This window comes from Branchiostoma lanceolatum, chromosome 5 (genome assembly GCF_035083965.1).
Source record: "Branchiostoma lanceolatum isolate klBraLanc5 chromosome 5, klBraLanc5.hap2, whole genome shotgun sequence".
Taxonomy (NCBI): domain Eukaryota; kingdom Metazoa; phylum Chordata; class Leptocardii; order Amphioxiformes; family Branchiostomatidae; genus Branchiostoma; species Branchiostoma lanceolatum.
This window is the reverse complement of record NC_089726.1, coordinates 23,313,116-23,332,978: the sequence shown is the minus strand read 5'-3', so window position 1 is coordinate 23,332,978 and position 19,863 is coordinate 23,313,116. Positions and strand designations below refer to the sequence as shown.

Here is a 19,863-nt window from a genome sequence, read left to right as displayed (position 1 = left end):
TGAAAACTTGTGGTCAAATGTCTTGCAAGTGCTCATGGGGCAGGGAGTAAGCGATGTAAGTCTGGGGGCCCCTCGTGTCTTTGTTAACTTTATGGAAATAACGCAGAATGAAGAATTAGGGGCCCTTGGCGACTTGGGCTTTGACTTCTGGTGTTCTGGACAAACTATGGCCACGATTTTTGGGTGGTAGATAGCTCTTGTGCATGGGAAATGTGGATGCAGTAGCAGTTTTCTATTGTAACTACCAAGGCATTTTAGTTACAGACTTTGAAACATGTCATAAGTCAAAAATGAATGAATTTTACTCATATTTAACCTGTAGGTGACTTTGATGAAGACAAATGTAATGATGCATACTTTATACTAGGACTTCATTTGTATGATAAATGGGAAAAATCTGTATTTTGATTGTGCTGAATTTAAGTCATACTCTTTACATAGGTAACTTGGCTAGAGAGGAACATTCATTGATATACTAGTACACAAGGAAGTTTCATCAAAAGGCCTCTCGAAAAACCTTGTTGGTATGAATAATGCAAATCATGACCTAATTTGCATAATCAAGGAGAAACTGTATAATACACGAGTGGTAAATGGTTGGACATTAGAGTAGTGAGGCATGTAGCCTGTGTTACACAATCTCTCACTGCCAGGTCCCGATTGGCTCCAAGTTGGGTGGGTCGTTAGGAGCCTGTCAGGCTAGTGATAGATGTAGGTTAGACTAGAATATCATCACTAATAAATCATGTTAATTTGGACATCATTTGTATTATTGATGTGGCTATTCTAAAACATTTCATACCCATAAGGTGCACCAAGTAAACACGGCACAACTGGGTAGTTTATGCCTTGCTATATGATTATATTTTAATGATACATAAGAATCACCCAATAGAGCCTGACACATATTTAAGTAGGATGTCTCAGAAGGTAGCCACTGACAAATTGAAAACAATTTTATTGGTACATATGTATCACCTACATGCATCTGGATTATATAACACATCACATTAGGCCATACAAATTCAATTAGATGGTTCTTCTAAATCTAACGGGAAGTAAATGAAAACAGAGCCTGATGTCCAAGTTTGTTCCTTGGCAGTGCACAGACTTTTAGGGGAAGAATATAGTCATTCAAATTTTCCTCCCAGTCCTCTGATTTCTCTTGGTCTTTTGCTAAATCTTTACTTCAAATGTCTGAGAATCACAAAATTAAATTGATGTGGCCTTAGAAGAATAAAATAAAAAATTCAAAGATTTGACAAATATGTAATAAATAACAAATACAAAGGCTACAAGTTGTTTTTTTTAAATATTATTTCTAGACATCAAAAGGACTTTAGGATTTATCCATAAACAAGATCCATATCTGCATATAAGGTTGCTATTGTTGCTTACACTCTGGTCTACCATCCGAGGGCACATGGACAACTTTGTGTGACTTCCGCCCTCTCCCAATAGGTCTTCTAACCCTTCTTGTACCCTCATCATAATCATCATCATCATCACTGTCACAATCTCTCCGACCAATAATAGACAACCTACCTCCTGGCTGTATGGGGGCGTCAAATCGAACCTTCCTTGAACTGACAAACTCGTCTGTTTCCATGTTCAACTCTTCCTTTATTTCTACTTGCTGTCCCAGCTGCGCATTCTTAGTGCTAACATTATCGCTTGAAAGAGAGGATTGACTGTCACTGTTAGTTTGAGCATTTTCCTTTGCTGCTCCATTACTGCAGCTCCCCCTGTCTCCCTTACAAGGCATTGCACTATCAGGATTGCCCAAGCCATTTCCTTTCTTCCCTGTTATGCTGATGTCAGTGCCTTGCTTGTTATCATTTTCTACCATGCTGTTGGGTGCTTGGTTTGCAGCTGTATCAGTGCTACTTTCTGTGGTGCTGTCATTCCCTGTGGTTTTTGCAGCTTTGTGAGTGCTGTTCTTCAAAGCACCACCCACTATGTCCCCAGCTGTCTTCCCTGCTGTTCCCATGTCAGAGCTGGCAGATGTAGTTGCTGCTGTCTTTTTCTTACCCAGGGGGATTTTCTCCAACCTTCCAATTCTAACTTTGGTACTGTCAAGCAGCTCTGAAAAAAAGTGCATCATGTAAAGAAATGGGTAAAACATGGTAACTACATTTGCAATAGTACATTATATCCGAAAATAATTTCATCAGGTTGGTAGAACATAGGATATTTGGAGTTTCTTATTACACAACCAGGCTACTTATAGCGGTGAGAAGCAGTACTCCAGTCAGAAGCTCTGAAGAAGATGTCTGACAGACACCGAAACGTCAGCAGGTGAGATTACCTGGTTGTGTAATAAGAAACTCCAAGTACATTATAGGTCAGAATAATTCAGCCACTCTGTTTTATATGGTATCAATTTCATAGGCATTACTGGTATTTTATGTGAGGACAGCCTGGAAATTTCCCTTCTGCCTCACGTCCTGTGACTCTACAATATTCAATTAACCACGGACACACACCAGGACAAACAAACACACAAACCCAAAACGATAATACCCTACAGATCCATGCTGTAGCTTCTTGTCCCACCCACCTGGCTGGTACTTGAGCTTCATGTCCTCCAGCTGCACCAGTAGCTTCATGTTCTGTCCGTGGAGAGACTCTGCCTTGCTCTCAGCCTCGTACAGTTTCCTCTCACAGTGCAGCAGTCTGTCCTTGTCTGCCATCTGGAGGAACTTCTGCTGATCCAACTGTGACTTCACCTTTTTGGTCTCCTCCCTATATAGGACAACAGAGTTTTTAAGGATACTAAAAGGTTAGGTTCAAAAGCCTTCTTTACTATAATGATAAATATACCACAAAGTGGAGATCACCCATATCACATCAATTTAGGACTCCCATACTAGTAGCCTTTCCAGTAGTTTTTCATGACATCATGACAGTAGCCTTCTTCACTTTCCCAAAGGATGACAGTAAGCCATGTAACAGCGCAGCTATAGCTAATGCTCCCCCTCCCACCATCACGCAGTGGTGGCCAGACCGGCACGATTTTCAAATGGCTATGGGAGCCGTAAGTTACTATGGATTTGTGTAATACGGGTCCGAAGTAGACTCAGTAGTTAATTTAACATACATTGGAGTATAGAAGGCTTTTGAAACTAACCTTTTAGTTTCCTTTAAAGGTATTCAGAGCAAAATTTTTGTATGTTTTTGCACTGTTTGTAAATTCAGGAAATACAAGAAAATGCCAATCATTGTCAGTTTTGATACCCAAATCCTACATCAAGCTGGTGTTTCATTAAAGTATCTTAAATACTCCACTGATGCCCTGAGCTGCTTTCAAACTTTTCTTTCCTTCATCTACCATCCAGCTCTTTTAACAATTCACATGTCAAGGACATTTTTATGTCTTCTTCTTTTTTTTATTGCAAAGTACTAATCATGTTCTTCTTGTCATACACTAATCATGTAAACTACAATAAGGATTCCCACAACTTAACGCAAGGTAAACTACAACAAAGCAATATAGGTACAGCATATGACACAATCTATCCATGTTATGAGGAACAATATCTGTGACCATACCAGAAAAGTACAGAAAAATGAAAAAGTGTTACTTTGACTCCTTGAGTCGATCCTCCAGGAAGGCTGCGTAATCTTTCCTCCCTCCGAGCTCGCTGAAGTTACTCTGGTACTGCTCAAAGGCTTTCCTGGGGTTATTCTCCACCTAGAATGGGTCAATCAGTACACAAACTTCAGGTGAAGGTCTAGTTCTAGGTCTATAGGATCAGGTCCAGGTCAGAAGCTGAGCCTGATTATAGTTCGCACATTGGTACTATTTTGAAGAGCATGGTTGGATCACAAAGTCATGATCAGTATAATCCCATAGGTTTGGCAATAGATGACACTTAAAACTAACTTTACTCACCTTGCCACAGGTGTATTCATCGAGATAGTTCACAGCTAATGTCTTAAAAAGAGAGTGACTACATGTAAGACTGCTCTGTTTGGGGATAAAACAAATTTGCTATTTCCTTCGACCAGTAAGCCCCCAAAATGTGACCGTCTGCCAGCACTGTTCACTTTCTAATAGGTCCCAAAACTGTTGCAAGGAAGTGGAGCAATGGAGCAAGTGGATGGTGTTGATTTCCCCCTTCCACGGTGGAGAATATTATTAAGCTAAGGAACTACTGTCAGAAGGGTGAAAGAGAAAACCATGGCAACATGCGACCTGTTGCAATCAATGGTCAATCTGAATTTTATGTTTTTCAGGGAATCTTATATTCTATGTACTAACTTGAGACCTTACCATCTCCAGCTGTCTCTCTGTGGCTTTGAGCTTGTTAGACAGCACTTGTGTTTCTGCCCGGCTCTGTGACAGCGCCTGTTCCAGTCGCTGCACTTGGGAGGCATCAGCGCGCCCCCCTCCCATCTGTAGCAGGGCAGCAAACTGGGCCTGGGGAAACAACACAACACAATGTCCAGACGTTTCTAACAAGTTTATTTGTTCTAGCTATTTATCAGTAAACTGGGCCTGGGGAAACAACACAACACAATGTCCAAATGTTTCTAACAAGTTTATTTGTTCTAGCTATTTATCAGTAAACTGCAGCGTTGGGTTGGTGTAACGGTTAGGGTGTTTGGCCCATTCCCCTGACAAGCCACCAACGTTATGCTCTTGGGAAAGGTGCTTAACACGACTTTCTTCACTTCACTCTGGTGAAAATGAGTACCTAGCTTCAGTTAGGGACATCCTTCGTTTAGGATGTTAAATGGAGGTCCTGTGTTTGAGGAAAGCCACACCTCCAGCACGTTAAAGAATCTACCACACATACATGTATCAGTGGTAGAAATACTTTTTTCCAGTGTTCTGTAATATTGCAGAATGTCAAAATTTTGTTCTGCAATTTGAACATATTTTCTGCAAATACACAAGTCTCCATACTACAACCTTCTTTCTTTCTTTCTTTCCTTCTTTATTCTCAACCTAATATAATAATGCATCATGTGCATCATGTTTAGCCTTGGAACATTGCTGCTTCTTTATTCTCTTACTCTAAATCTAATAATTTGTTTACTATTGTCTAGTAAAGTTTGAAACAGGAATACTGGTAACATAGATCTTAACATGTGTGTGTGAAAAATTCAAATGGCAAGCGAATCTACTTATTGGAACAGCAATAGCATATTTATCTATTGTTTGTTTGTTTATTTTTCATTCAATATCAATCAAATCAAACAGTATTTTCTATGATTTCAAAAGTACATGCATGTGGAAAAAAATCCAAAAACCTGCCTGATCCGGAGGAACAAGGACATAATATGCTTGTGAGGAATACATGTTCTGATGCGTAATTAAGATCACACAACCTGTGACAAAAATGCACAGCCGCGGCCTACGGAAAAATGTCAAAAATCGAAATAATATTACTGGATGGCATAGAAAAGCTTCACACAAACCTTGTCCCCTACGTAGTTTGTCAGGTTTGCGCGGCACAGGTTTCAGTTCATGTACAGTGCTGTTAGTTTGCTAAATTGAGATACCATCGAATCCCAAGCCTGATTTTTTTATTCTGCAAAATTGCAGGTTGTTTAATATTTCTTCTGCAATCTTGAAAATATTTCTGCGAATTGCAGACTGCAGGTGGGTATTTCAAACACTGTTTATCGAAAAGAGACAAAGACAAATAGATAAATATGTCCACGTTAGACTGGACTGATTGGTTTGATCTACTGAAACACAGAAGCTCTGGATTTATGTCCCACATCTGAGAGGTCATCTCTAACCAATATTCATTCTCATCACGAGTGTCAAGATTAGAAATTTGTTAAGTCACAATAAGTGCCTTTTCAAGGGCACAACATCGGGTCATGTCAGGGGTTTGAACCAAGGACCCGTAGAGTGAGTCAACCATACTAACCACTGAGACCCACAGTTCTGTATGGCCTTCAGTTTGAGGACATACTGTAAATGTTGAAATTTTCGCAGTGGTTTGATGTTGGCAGGTTTCACGATGACCTCTTCACCATGAACTTAAAACCACCGCGAAAATGCTTGTTCTGTCTTCTGCCCACCTATCTCCTTGTTTCAACTGAGAACTTGAAACTATCGCAAATACTCCATATTCTCCACAACGCAAAATTAAATCCCTACGAACTTAAAGGCATTTACAGCAGCGAAAAACAACTTTGTGGCAATACTCAGGTAATACCTTTAACTTCTGCAGCTGTTGTTTTGTTGCCATGTGTTGTTTCTTCAGAGACTCGTGCTGGACCTGCATGGAGATCATCTTCTTCTCTACAGCCACACGACGGTCCTCCACCTGGAACATCAACAATTATACATCCTCTCAAACGGTAAGACCTCTGGCAAATAGCACCACAAGCCAGCCTTCTGGGGCAGTAAGCAATCAGGTACTCCCCAGCTGTTGTTCCCACAAAATTACCAGCCTATCACATGGACTTAACAGACAAGCAGCAAGGTGCACGGCTGGTATCTTTCCTGGGAACAACAGCCAAGTACATCCAAAGGCTGTAATACATGTACATTGTACAGGCGGCAGGTTTTATAAGAGAGGATGAATAAATTGTACCTCCACATTAGGTTGGAGGTACATGTACAAGATATTCAGGTAAATACAAACCTGTTTACAAGTTATATAATATGAAAGACATACACACATATACATGTAGCTACATTGTACACAGACTGAGAGGGAAGTCAACATTCCTGTCTACATTGTGAAAAAATAGGAAAAACTTAGATAAAATAAGAATGGGTTGACTCTTAGTTGACTTATACTATCATATAGATAAATAACACTAATAAAACAGGACCCTGGTAGAAAAAAACTACTCAAGTTTACATGTACCTCTGCAAAGAGTGAGTTTCCCCGACTGTTGGGGTCCACAGACTGTAGCTTCAGGGCTTCTATCTGTGCCTCTAGTCCAAGGATGTCCTCACGACTTTTCTGTACATCAAGAACCATGATTAGAGACATCATACTGTAAATGTACAAACTGTAGGAATGTGAGGTTACTCATACTGTGAATATAGAACTGTTTAACTAACGTACATACGCATAGACATACAGAGTGGCATTAATATATTGCATTCTCAGCACTTGGAGAGAAATAATGTGAAGTCAGATTGCCCTCTCATCTCTCACAGCACCTCAATAGTGGTTACTTTGTGTGTGGAGCCACGGGGGTTTGAAACTGTATTAATAAGGAAGTTAGGGTGATAAAAAACACACTGATGAAAGTACCATAATTACAAAACCTCAACCATGCAGTACACCCGGTCACTCAATCAAAACTTTTAAATCTTTTTTTCACATACAATGTAGTTTGTTTATGCTTTGGGGAAGATCATTCTCCTTTAGCAGAGCCAAATCAGAGCATACATTTTTTGGCGATACCTCAGGGGCAAGCCTAATTGTTTATATATTGTGTGCAGTTTGCAAGAATTCCAGGAATTACACAGGAATGTGAAAGTCCACGGGACGATAACTCAAGAATGCCTGGATGGATTGTCTTCAAATTTGGTAGGTAGGTAGGCCTTAGCTTTGTGAGACCTTAAAAAGATTGGATTCTGAGCCCCCTAGCAACTTTCTATGGTACTGAAGGGGAACTATCGCTTTTGAAATCTCTTGTTCTGAACATGCTATGGTCATGATTTTTAAGTGGTGGATGGCTCTTTGTTGGGAGAATAGGTCCAGTAGATTTGGACGCCCTAGCAGCTTTTTTGGAACTGCAGGAGCTGATGGATCAAACTTTCAAACAAAGAAGGGGCTGACGGATTGTGTTAATCTTTGGTATGCAGATAGCTTAAGGTCTCAGTTCGGAGTTTTTTCTACAATTTGGGGCCGACCTGACTCGTTCCTAGAAAGGCAATAGCGCTTCTGCAAACATCCTTTTCCGGGCAATTCAATGTTTCCGATGGATAGGGGTGCCTTGCCACTGAACGACAGACCCATTTGACATTTTCTGTGGAAACATCATTTTTGGTGAAAACCATCATTGAAAGCAACTTTCATCCCCAAAACTTCTATTTTGGGGGCATTCTTCCAAGGCCGCTGGAAGGGTTTTCCTAGGATAATGACTGATTTGGCAATAAAGGTCATCATTCTGTAAAATATGAAAAAAAAGTGAGGATACGTTATCCGTAATCCCAGATGGTGCGAAACCATGCAAAACGCACATAGAACGCACGATTCGGGTAATCAGGCAACAAGGCCACGTTACCGTCATCGCGCACTGATACCAGGAAGTCTTCGCAGGCGACCAAAACTCCAAAACCGTAAAACGCTACGAAGATCGGGCCTTTCAGGAAATAAAAAACATAACACATAGCGATAGACAAAAAATCTGGAGCTAAAACTACCGAGAAAACCTCAGATTTGCGTCTTATTTTAGGGACTATTTAGGTATTCGGTCAAAACAAATTCCGGAACCGGAACCTTAAGTGATGATTTACATAATCATATGCCAATTATGCAAATCAATATCAAATTTGCATGATTATTAAGGAAAGTTTATAAATCAGCTGCATTCCATTATAGGACTCTAAAACATCCATAGTGGTAAATGATGGGGATTTCATTCTTGCAACATTTTGTAAGTTAAGTAAATGTGGCCATTATTAGACATAAATCTTGCATATGAGGGCCTCATTTACATAATTTATCATAATTTATGCAAGTGATGTTTTTATTTGCATGTGGGCTTAAAAACATTTACAGAGACCACCATTGCCAATCTTGTTTGTACCTGCTTGGGGTTCGAGCCCTGCTTGCTTCGTCTGACCAAAACTCTATTGACACGTCTAGCTTATAGATATTGATGAGTTTGCTTTATATGGCACAAGCTGATCAGCAGTACTAGTGCGGCCATCCTATCGCAAAGACAAACAGGTTTTCTCCTGGGGCCTAGACTGCACATTTTCAGCACTCAGCAGAAAACCTGTTTCTGTTTGTGATAGGGTGATACAGTGTACATCCTTCGTATGATTGGTTGGTATACAGTGATGCCGTGGTTGCCCTCTACCCTCAGATCCGAAAGATCCAAAATTCCATACCCGATAAACAAGTTTGGAAGCAGAAAGGACTGTTCCTGAACAGTACATGCCAATCATCTTGCTTTTGAATATCAATGAGTAGCTGGCCATATCTGATAGCTTTCCCTTTCCACTAAGGTATAATCTCTGATTGGCTTAAACAGTCAATTATTTTCCACGCCCTCAATATTGCAGCTCTGCTATAGGAGAATGGGGAAGATTCTTACGAAAAGAAACATTTCTCAAAATTTGTACCCTTTGCCCAAACCTTCCTGCAGAAAGGCAAGTGGATTTGGTGACTCAATCTCAGGGCTAGTACTACAATGAGGGTACATTTTTGCCTACCTCTAGTGCATTGTAGTAGCCTGTTGCCTTCCTCTCTGTCTCCTCCAGCTCGTGCCTGAGGGCTGCAGATGTTTCCTGCTGCTTGTCCAGGCTGAAGCGCAGCTGCTGCACAATGTCCTCAGAGTCCCGCAGCTGCAGACCAAGGTTTGTCTGCACAACAATCATGGACATCTCGTCATTTCTCAGGGCTGGAAATAATGGGTCCCCTTCCCCATTTGTGCAACCAAAATTGGAAATTGGAGCTTTGCACCTACTTGTTGACTGTGGGTGCACCAGTGCACCTAGATATTTTTGTAGGCTATATGGTAAAGTTACTATTGAACACAAGTATACAGAATATTCTAGAAATTTAAATTTTGTAAACAGCAATAAGTCCTTTCTTGTACTTTGATGTATTACTGATTTGGGAGAATTAAAATTGCAAATTCCAGTTCTTGAGATACACAGTAGGGTTTGTAATTACATTTGCTGACATTCTACCTTATTTCATGTTGTACACACTAAATTCTTTCTGTGCACCTAGATGTTCAGTGCACCTATTCCCAATTTCCAAAAGGGAATTTCCAGTCCTGTCCCTATACCCCAAAAACCTTTTTTTTAAACTGGAACAAATTCCTTCCAGTACCATGACAGTTGACTTTTGTGTGTAAAATTCTCAAACAGAGAAATCCGTCATCTGTTTAACTGAAATGACACCTTGTACTTCCCATGACCATGGTGAGTGAAGTACAAGTTATAAAAGTCTAGCACAGAGTTATTACCTTCACTGAGAAGGTCATGTTTTCGTCAGCGTTCATGTATCTAGTGGCTTGCTATGGTGCTGCAGCGGAACTTCTGGGTTTGATATCTCGTGTTACAGACATGCTATTGTCAGGATTTGAGTGGCAGATAGCTCTTGTGCGGCGAGAACACAGGGTTCAAACAAAGGCGCGCCGCCCGGCTTATAAACAGTCATAAGGATCGCACCGCGGGCATTCGGTAGCACCATAACATGTGTACAGTTTAGTTCAATTCTGTTTATAACTAGCGCTGAGGGTTATGATGCATACAAGCCGTACAGTCGATGTCATGACTTACTTAGACTTAAATCCTCCAGTGCCAATATACAATAGTCTGTAACATCAAAGAGATCTGGGAAGTTGACAAATTAGCGTGTTTATGAAAATGCCCATCATCGTAAATCCGCTCCAAAAATGACATCTTCGGTGGTATAAATCGGCACATATCGCAGTTCTCTCACAAAATGACACAGTTCCCTGTTCTCCGAGGAGATTGATAATTGGAGCTATAACGTTACATGTGCAAGGCAACAGCTGGCTGTGGCCTTTTGTCGCTGTTGGGGTCGTCACTTCAGAGCGCTTGGGCTTCTCCGCCTGATCGGGTGCCGCGCGCGTGCGGGGCGTGTTTCTCACAAAGGCGTGAGTTTTCACAGTTGATCAAGAACTACGTTGAAAGCGATTTTTTTAAACAATAGAAAATCGCTTTTTAAGTGACTCTAAAAAGCGATACTAAAAGCAATAAATAACGTATTAAAGAGCGATATTGAGAGAACAATGCCTCCAGAAAAGCGATATGCTTCAATTGCATTTGCAAGTAGGCGATATCTTAGCGATTTTTGGTTCTACTAGTGGAAGAGTTAGTTGTGTTTTGACCCCTTAGCGGTTTTTTTGGAAGCAGGGACCGAAAAGTTTTAATGTACTCTGCACACTAGTGACTGCAGTTACCAAAATTTTTGATTCGTACCTGTCATTTGGAAGGGTGGCAATTACCCAGTATTACACTATGCCACTGGTTTTGACAAATGCAGTGCTAGAGTAGAAATACATTTTTTCCGTTACATGCAAAATTATCATGTTGGCAAATATTTTACATGCAATTTGAAACATCTACATGGAAAACTATTTTCAGTACCGTGTAATAAACCCAAAAGCTCTCAAACCATATAGCAGTACAAACACATTTGGCTCAACTTAAAACATTAACTTTACATCCACGACCGTGACCTGCATATTTTGTCACACGTGCAGCAGGAGAACTGTACTGCGAGGTGTGTGAAGCTAATAACCTTGTCTGTTCTGAGCTGGTCCAGCTCCAGCTGTAGTGTCATGCTGTCCTCTCCCAGGCTCACAGACATGTTAGGGTCGCGTCGCTGGCTCTGGGCTTCACATAGTAGCTGTTCCTGCTGTTCCACCTTGTCTCGCAGCTGCTGTTCCAACATGGCTGCTTCCTCCTGGGAGGTTTTCAAGTCACGAATCTGGTCCTACAGTCACAAAACACATTTTTTGTACATCCTATCAGTAATACAAAGGTGTGGTAAAGTTTGTATGCATATGCCCCTGTCAACAAATCATATAATGGTTGGAACACCGCCTTACACCGGTATACTACATCATACATGTAGCTATATGCAGGGATCGAAATACATTTTTTGGTTACTTGCAAAATTGCAAGTTGTCAAAAATTTGACTTTCAATTTGAAAAATTAACTTGCAATATTATAGATGTAACTGCTCCTGCTGTACATACATACTCAGCCTGACATAGCAACTTTTAAAGTAGTACTTTTCTGCATGTTCAGTGGTTTTGGGACCTAAAAACCAACACCAGAAGTGAAATAGCATTGTGCATGGTAATTTTATCTGTAGTATTGCTAAGATGAACCAGTCACTTTTGCCTGTCTTGCCGAATCTTGGGGCTGAATCTTCCGTCGGCCTTTAGTACAAGATCCACCAGTATTTTCACAAGTCTAGTCCTAGTCTCATGTTCTCGCGAGACCAGGTCACTCCGTGATCAAGATGTACAGTAGACATCGAAAATTTGGAGGTGCGTATCTCGTTACCTTTTCTAAGTCACTGATTGATGAATATTCTTGTAACTATTATTACATGTCACTGATGAATCTCTTCAACCATATTATATTTACTTGCAAATCTTGAAAATTGCTTGCAAATTGCAAGTTGCTTAATTGTATTTCGAACCCTACATGTAGCATAGTTTGAGCATAGGGGCCCTCCACTGGCCTATAAAGTTTCTCACACTTGACAAGTACATCATCAAAATGCAGACTTGAACATTCAATGAACTTACAAGACACTAATAGTTATATTGATTTTTCAGGCAACATTGAAGTTTACACACACTATTTTCACTTTCTGGGCTTTCTACCCGAAAGGTTCCACGAAACACTTACAGTAAGAGTCTTGACTTTCTGGGCATGTTCAGTCTGGAGCTGTTCCCTCAGCTGTCTCTCCCTGGACACGTCGTCACGTCTCTGCATGTCAAGGTCCGTCACCTGTGCTTCCAGCTGTCCCCTCACTGCCTCAAGTTTCAGCTGTTGGTTGTACTTTTCCTGTTCCAGAGCCTGTAAAACACACAACCTTCAGCTGTACAGTGTACTACTGTTCCAGAGCCTTTACAACACACAACCTTCAGCTGTACTACTGTTCCACAGCCTGTACAACACACAACCTTCAGCTGTACTACTGTTCCACAGCCTGTACAACACACAACCTTCAGCTGTACTACTGTTCCACAGCCTGTACAACACACAACCTTCAGCTGTACTACTGTTCCACAGCCTGTACAACACACAACCTTCAGCTGTACTACTGTTCCACAGCCTGTACAACACACAACCTTCAGCTGTACTACTGTTCCACAGCCTGTACAACACACAACCTTCAGCTGTACTACTGTTCCACAGCCTGTACAACACACAACCTTCAGCTGTACTACTGTTCCACAGCCTGTACAACACACAACCTTCAGCTGTACTACTGTTCCACAGCCTGTACAACACACAACCTTCAGCTGTACTACTGTTCCACAGCCTGTACAACACACAACCTTCAGCTGTACTACTGTTCCACAGCCTGTACAGCACACAACCTTCAGCTGTACTACTGTTCCACAGCCTGTACAACACACAACCTTCAGCTGTACTACTGTTCCACAGCCTGTACAACACACAACCTTCAGCTGTACTACTGTTCCACAGCCTGTACAACACACAACCTTCAGCTGTACTACTGTTCCACAGCCTGTACAACACACAACCTTCAGCTGTACTACTGTTCCACAGCCTGTACAACACACAACCTTCAGCTGTACTACTGTTCCACAGCCTGTACAACACACAACCTTCAGCTGTACTACTGTTCCACAGCCTGTACAACACACAACCTTCAGCTGTACTACTGTTCCACAGCCTGTACAACACACAACCTTCAGCTGTACTACTGTTCCACAGCCTGTACAACACACAACCTTCAGCTGTACTACTGTTCCACAGCCTGTACAACACACAACCTTCAGCTGTACTACTGTTCCACAGCCTGTACAACACACAACCTTCAGCTGTACTACTGTTCCACAGCCTGTACAGCACACAACCTTCAGCTGTACTACTGTTCCACAGCCTGTACAACACACAACCTTCAGCTGTACTACTGTTCCACAGCCTGTACAACACACAACCTTCAGCTGTACTACTGTTCCACAGCCTGTACAACACACAACCTTCAGCTGTACTACTGTTCCACAGCCTGTACAACACACAACCTTCAGCTGTACTACTGTTCCACAGCCTGTACAACACACAACCTTCAGCTGTACTACTGTTCCACAGCCTGTACAACACACAATCTTCAGCTGTACTATGTATACTGTTCCAGAGCCTGTAAAACACACAACCCAGTGTAGAAATACTTTTCAGTGTTCTGCAATATTGCAGAATCAATGTGACTGAATGTCTAAATTTTGTTGCAATTTGAAAATATTTTCTGCAAATACACAAGCCTCCATATGCATACTATAGCTACAGCGTTTCGACACTTTCCGTGATAACTTCGGGGACAAATCATGTGAGAAAATGTCAAATTCGTGCATTTCTGTCAACCCTCGCTAATCGCCGCGGTCACGATCTCGGGGTCGGCAAAAGTCGGGAAAACAATTCCAGGATGTTTCTAGCGTAAACAAATATGTCGCAAGCATGCGATTTCTTCAGAGCCCGAAATCAGGGCATGGGCGCGATGACAGAAGGAACGAAACGGTGGCCACTACATTAGCCCGTAGCGATGAAGTTGAGAACTACTCGGATAGATATTGAGCACCGCCTTGTGTGGAAAAGGCGGAACATTTTCTCCTGTGCCGAAACAGTGGGGAGGGGGGGCACCCACCGTGAAAAACTAACATCGCCGGGCCGTCGCTGGAGTCTCCCCGAAAGTCTGAAGTCGGAGTCCGATGTTTGAAACCGATAGCGATGTTTCAGATTTATACAAAAAACTACACAGATGCCAAGGTTTGCATAAACTAAACAAAGGCGTTTTATTTTGAATTTTACATTTTTTTCTCGGTTTTTGTCATGTTTTCTGTGGGCCGTGGCTGTGTCACAGGTTGTGCGATCTTATATTACGCATCAGAACCCGTATTTAAATTTCTTGCAAGGATTTAATTCTCTTGTCCTCCTTATCAGGCAGGCTGTTGAATTTGTTTTTAATTTTGACACACATACTGAAATGATCAAACGAATATTTGATTTGATTGATATTGAATGAATATACTTTTGCTGTTGCAATTTTCGCTATCAATTTGAATATTTTTCACACACATGCATGTTATTTCTTAAAAACTTTGCTAGTGATTATCAAAGATAGAGTGAGAGAATAAAGATTTACAGCAATGTTGCAAAGCTCTAGATATAATGTAAGTAAGTAGGCATTATTAAGTTGAGAAGGTTGTAGTATGGAGGCATGTGTATTTGCAGAAAATATTTTCAAATTGCAGAAAGAAATTTTGACATTCTGCAATATTGCAGAACACTGAAAAAAAGTATTTCTACCACTGATACTACTAGTGCATTACCTTTGCAACATAATAATGCCTACTTATTTACATCATTCATATCTAACTTTGCAATATTGCTGTAATTCTCTATCCTCTCACTCTATCTTTAACTTAGAAGAAAATTTTGAAACAGGATCAATATACATGTGTGTGAAATATGATTCAAATGAGAAGCAAATTTACTTCATTGAAATTGCAACAGCAAAGGCATTTTTATCAAATATCAAATTATGATTATAATAAATAGATAAATAAATAATTATAATCGCTATCGGTTTTAATCATTGGAATCTAACTTGAGACAGACGGCCCGGCGGTATTAATGTTTTTCGCGCACATGATAATTTCCACCTTCTCCTTGCTCACAAAGCGAGTACATGTACAGTCAAACCTGCCTAGGCGACCACCTTTTCAACGCGACCACCTGACCATGGCGACCGCTTTTTTTCGGTCCCGAAAATTTTCCCCATAGGCACAAGCATTTAGTGGCCTGCCCAAGGCGACCACCCGTCCAACACGACCGTGACCGCCACGAATTGGGACTGCACAGAGCACAATCCCTGGCCATGGCGACCGCGTTTTTCCAGCGTGTGGTGACATCGAATTTTGCTGCCGGATTTCGCGGTAATGTTTTTTAGACCTTGACGGACAAAAATATATGAATAGCATTGATTCCTCCATGAAGTGTTTTAATAAAATGTTCCCACTATAAACATTGTAAATACAAAGGATTGTGAATACTTAAATATCGATGCTGTTGTGCCCATCGTTTACCGCAAGCTCGGTTCGGTTTGAACTCAATTTTCAAAAAGATCACATAGTGCATGGCGTCAAAACGTCAGATTTCACAGAAATTGCTATCCATTTCTTGTATTTTCAACAAAAAATGTGTCTCTGTCTTACTAAATTCCGCCGGAAAATGACTTAGCGGAGGGCAAAACGTCGGTCGAGACATGTTGTTCCTTGGTCCGCGACGCCATCTTTGTTTCAGCGCGGCATAACGCTGACTTTTCTTAATCACGACGCTTCTGTGTATGAATATTTAGAATACTTTCATCATTGATAAAAATTAATATTCTTATATTCTTATTATTTCCATGACTCTCACAAACCTTTATTGGGCGCTGCTTGCTTGTAATCGCCGACGCTGTGCGTTCTGCTCCACTGTTACCTTTTGATGCGGTTGCATGCTCGGCGGCGGTATCAAAACTTCCCGTTTTCAGCCTTCAGTTGTCAGATCAAACTTTTTGCCGCTTTAATCCAGCGGTCGGCGCCCAAAAGAAGGCTGGGGTCAGCAGGTGTTTTCGAGGGATTAATGTCTTAGGCCTTTTAAAAAACCTAGATTTTATGTGTGTGTGTGTGTGTGTGTGTGAATGCGGTAGGGCGCTGTTTTTAGTCAAAATTATGACGAACATTTGTACACGATGTAACGGTATACAAATATTACAACGATAACAGAAACTGTAATTTCTGTAGGATCTTTCTGTCAATGAGAATTGAACCTTGTGGGGGTCATGCTGTCTAAAATCACATAATTTTTCATCCATCTACGTAGTACACTGTATTTGAACACCTCGACCTGGAAACATGTTATGATTGGAATCCTCTTCATGGCGACCACCTGTCCATCGCGACCGTTTTTGCTCGTTCCCCCGGGTGGTCGCCTTGGGCAGGTTTGACTGTAGTTCTAAACTTCATTAGTCCATCTAGGACCACAGGCTGATGCAGTGGCCACGGTTTCATTACTTCTGTCATCACGCCCATGCGAGGGCAGGGTCTGAAGAAATCACAACAGCAAACAGCACTGATTTTTTCATTCTGCAAAGTTGCAGTTTGGTTGATTTTTCTCCTGCAATCTTTCTGCAAATTGCAGGCGGTTATTCAAAACACTGCAACCTTATATCATGTTATAACGTAACAAATATAACGTATGGCCTGAGCTTAGCCTGTATTTACACAAGCTCTCGGCTGGAGGTTACTGACCCCCACCCAAGGGGGATGGCGGTTACAGGACCAGCTGGCCACTAGAAGCTTGATTCGTCAGGCTAGCCTGAGCTCAAATATGCATTTATTCCCTCTTCCTTACTGTACATCAATCTGGCAGTAAGAGGCTGAGCATAGTGAGGTTTTCCAACCTCAATCTTCTTGGTGTAGTCTTTGTGCAGGCCCTCCTGCTGCAGCTGCAGCTCATTGTTAAGCTCCAGCAGCTGGTTACCAGCATGTCCAGCCAACTCCAGGTCTGCCTCATAGTTACGGACTTTCTCCTTTAACCTGCGCACCTGCTCCTGCAGCTGTGGAATGTCCTCCATGGCACCCTGTCAACTATGGCACCTGAAACAGAAATAGCAGGCTTCACCTCCTCTAGATCTAGCTGACAAACAAGCCATAATAAACAATACTTAAAAATTAAACTAAAAGGCAAAAGAGACCATGGCAGTCATCCTGGTCTACAGTTATCTGTCCCTGAAAGTGAAACAGGCCTAGGGTAGAGATAGCAGACTTCACCCCTCCGGCAGAACATACAGAACCCACAGTGCAGAAACATGCATGTACAGGGGTGCCAAAGAATACATACGAATTTTACGGAATACATACGAATTTTACGGAATACATACGAATTTTACGGAATACATACGATCCATTACTAGAAAAATACGATCCGTACGGAATACATACGATCCATTACGCAGAAACATACGATCCGTACGGAATACATACGATCCATTACGCGGAATACACACGATCCGTACTAATTTGTAGAAATGTCCTGATCACGTGACATCGGCGGCAAATTCAATATGGCGGACTCGGGATAACCAGTTCTTCCTACGATATCTTGGCTTATAAGAGCTTAATAATGGCGTATCCCATCCGGATAAACTCTAAAAATCTTAAGCTGCACTAAATCAAGACTGATGTAGGCTTAGACCAACTAGGAGGACCAGACAAAGCTAGATTCGGTGCTGGCGTGATGGCCAGCAAATTAGTAAGGATCGTATGTATTCCGCGTAATGGATCGTATGTATTTCGTACGGATCGTATGTTTCTGCGCAATGGATCGTATGTATTCCGTACGGATCGTATGTTTCTAGTAATGGATCGTATGTATTCCGTAAAATTTGTATGTATTCCGTAAAATTCGTATGTATTCTTTGGCACCCCTGATGTAGTGCTAATGGGGCAAGCTCATCATCTACCGTACCGATGGGCCGGTGCCATTTTTACATGGGTGCGATATTTGCATGGGTAGATGTGCATTCTCTAGATATTGGTCTGATGTAATAAGATCATGCTTCTCGTCAAGTACATGATATCCACAAAATGAGTCCTATTTTTACTAAAAAATTTTAAAAAATAAGAGGATTTCCGTGCTGTAAAAATGCATAGAAATCAAATGTTTCATTTAAATTTTGGGCCAGTGAAAAGTTGGTTGGGCCAGTACGTTCTTTATGTACATACTACATGCCTAAGTTATAGGGCAAGGAGCAAGGGAGATCTTCAAAACGTGTCCAACCCTTTTGTCAAATAACATTTCTAATAAAATCTTTGTTGTAGTACTTGTTTAAGATTTTGATGTTAGAATTCGAGTTAATTTCGATTTTGAAAGCTTCAAAACTGTGTGCCGAGATCGCGTGCCAAACGCGCATGAAGAGGAACAGTAAGGTTTGTCATTAGGTTTTGCTTAGAATAGTTACATTCTACTTTATTTTATGTGGTGCACCCAACAATTTTTTGGTGCACCCAATTGAAAAATTGGGTGCACCAGTGCACGTATTCCCAAGACTGAATTTCGAGCCCTGGCCCCCCAAAAAGCCGCTTCAGAGCCTGCAACGGAGGCTACCACCGAACACAGGTTTCAGCAAATATCACGTTTAGGAAAAGTTGATAAAAGGTTAGCCGCGGCGACTGCAAGTAAGAGAAGCCCTCCAACAGTCGCCGCGGCTAATAAAAGGTATAAATAAGTAAATAAAGTTTGGTTTTAGCTATAACGTTATAAAAATATCATTATTTTTAGCACACCGCCCCCTCCCCATACATACTAACAGACATTACTACACGTCAATGACTTAGGTTGTATTGCCAGCATTTCAATAAACAAACTAACGACGTTTCGTTTCCTTACCAAGAAATGTTTGTGTTCTGCAGACTGGACTAATGTGAGTCAGACACTTTTGAAGTCGGGTAGCCAAAGATTTCTTCACAAATTTTCCCTTCCAGTTTTCAAAATGGCGGCGTGACCGTCAGTAGCCAATCACACGCTAAAACGTCATTGGAAGAGTCCATTCTTCTTGAGGTAAGAAGTAGTAGGAGAGAAGTTGTTTTGAATAGATCTCCAGTTCTCCACTCAGATATTTGGTGAAAGATCTTCGAATTCTCTCTGGCAGCTAGTCCCTCCGTTCATTTATCCTCTGTGAGTCTGTCTGCAGATGTTTGAATCTACAACTGTCAGAGCTGGAGAAGCCCGACCGTCAGAAAACGCATCACCCCCACATCTGCTTGAAGGTGCCAGGTTAGTCTCTACCAGACTAACTACTCCAGGGTTTCACTTTCTGGCTCCTAAACGGGCGAAATGTGATCTTCACTGTGGACTGACTCTACCGGCTTATCATTCCTTTTTCTGCCGAATTCTACGATTCATACGCCCGTAA

The 19,863-nt window shown here is 41.4% G+C and overlaps 1 protein-coding gene across 1 annotated transcript; it reads right to left on the bottom strand.

Annotated features, from left to right (window-relative positions):
• Positions 1-841: 841 nt before the first annotated feature.
• On the bottom strand, positions 842-19,707 carry LOC136435763 (protein Spindly-A-like). The gene is made up of 11 exons (XM_066429464.1): positions 19,338-19,707; positions 17,350-17,545; positions 12,561-12,731; positions 11,436-11,630; positions 9,371-9,520; positions 6,840-6,938; positions 6,180-6,290; positions 4,277-4,423; positions 3,585-3,694; positions 2,561-2,745; positions 842-2,085 (listed from the first exon to the last, which is right to left on the bottom strand). Exons 2-11 carry the CDS (start codon positions 17,521-17,523, stop codon positions 1,385-1,387), a joined length of 2,043 nt encoding a protein of 680 aa, XP_066285561.1. The 5' UTR covers positions 17,524-17,545; positions 19,338-19,707; the 3' UTR covers positions 842-1,384.
• Between the last annotated feature and the right edge of the window lie 156 nt (positions 19,708-19,863).

Bases quoted from the DNA above. Each gene is read 5' to 3' on its own strand.
- LOC136435763 (XM_066429464.1), bottom strand. From the start codon at position 17,523: ATGGAGGACATTCCACAGCTGCAGGAGCAGGTGCGCAGGTTAAAGGAG. The intron at 9,521-11,435 runs GTTATTAGCTTC...ATTGTTGTGCAG, and splicing joins ACCAGCTCAGAACAGACAAG to ACAAACCTTGGTCTGCAGCT. The intron at 2,746-3,584 runs GTAACACTTTTT...TGTCCTATATAG, and splicing joins GATCGACTCAAGGAGTCAAA to GGAGGAGACCAAAAAGGTGA.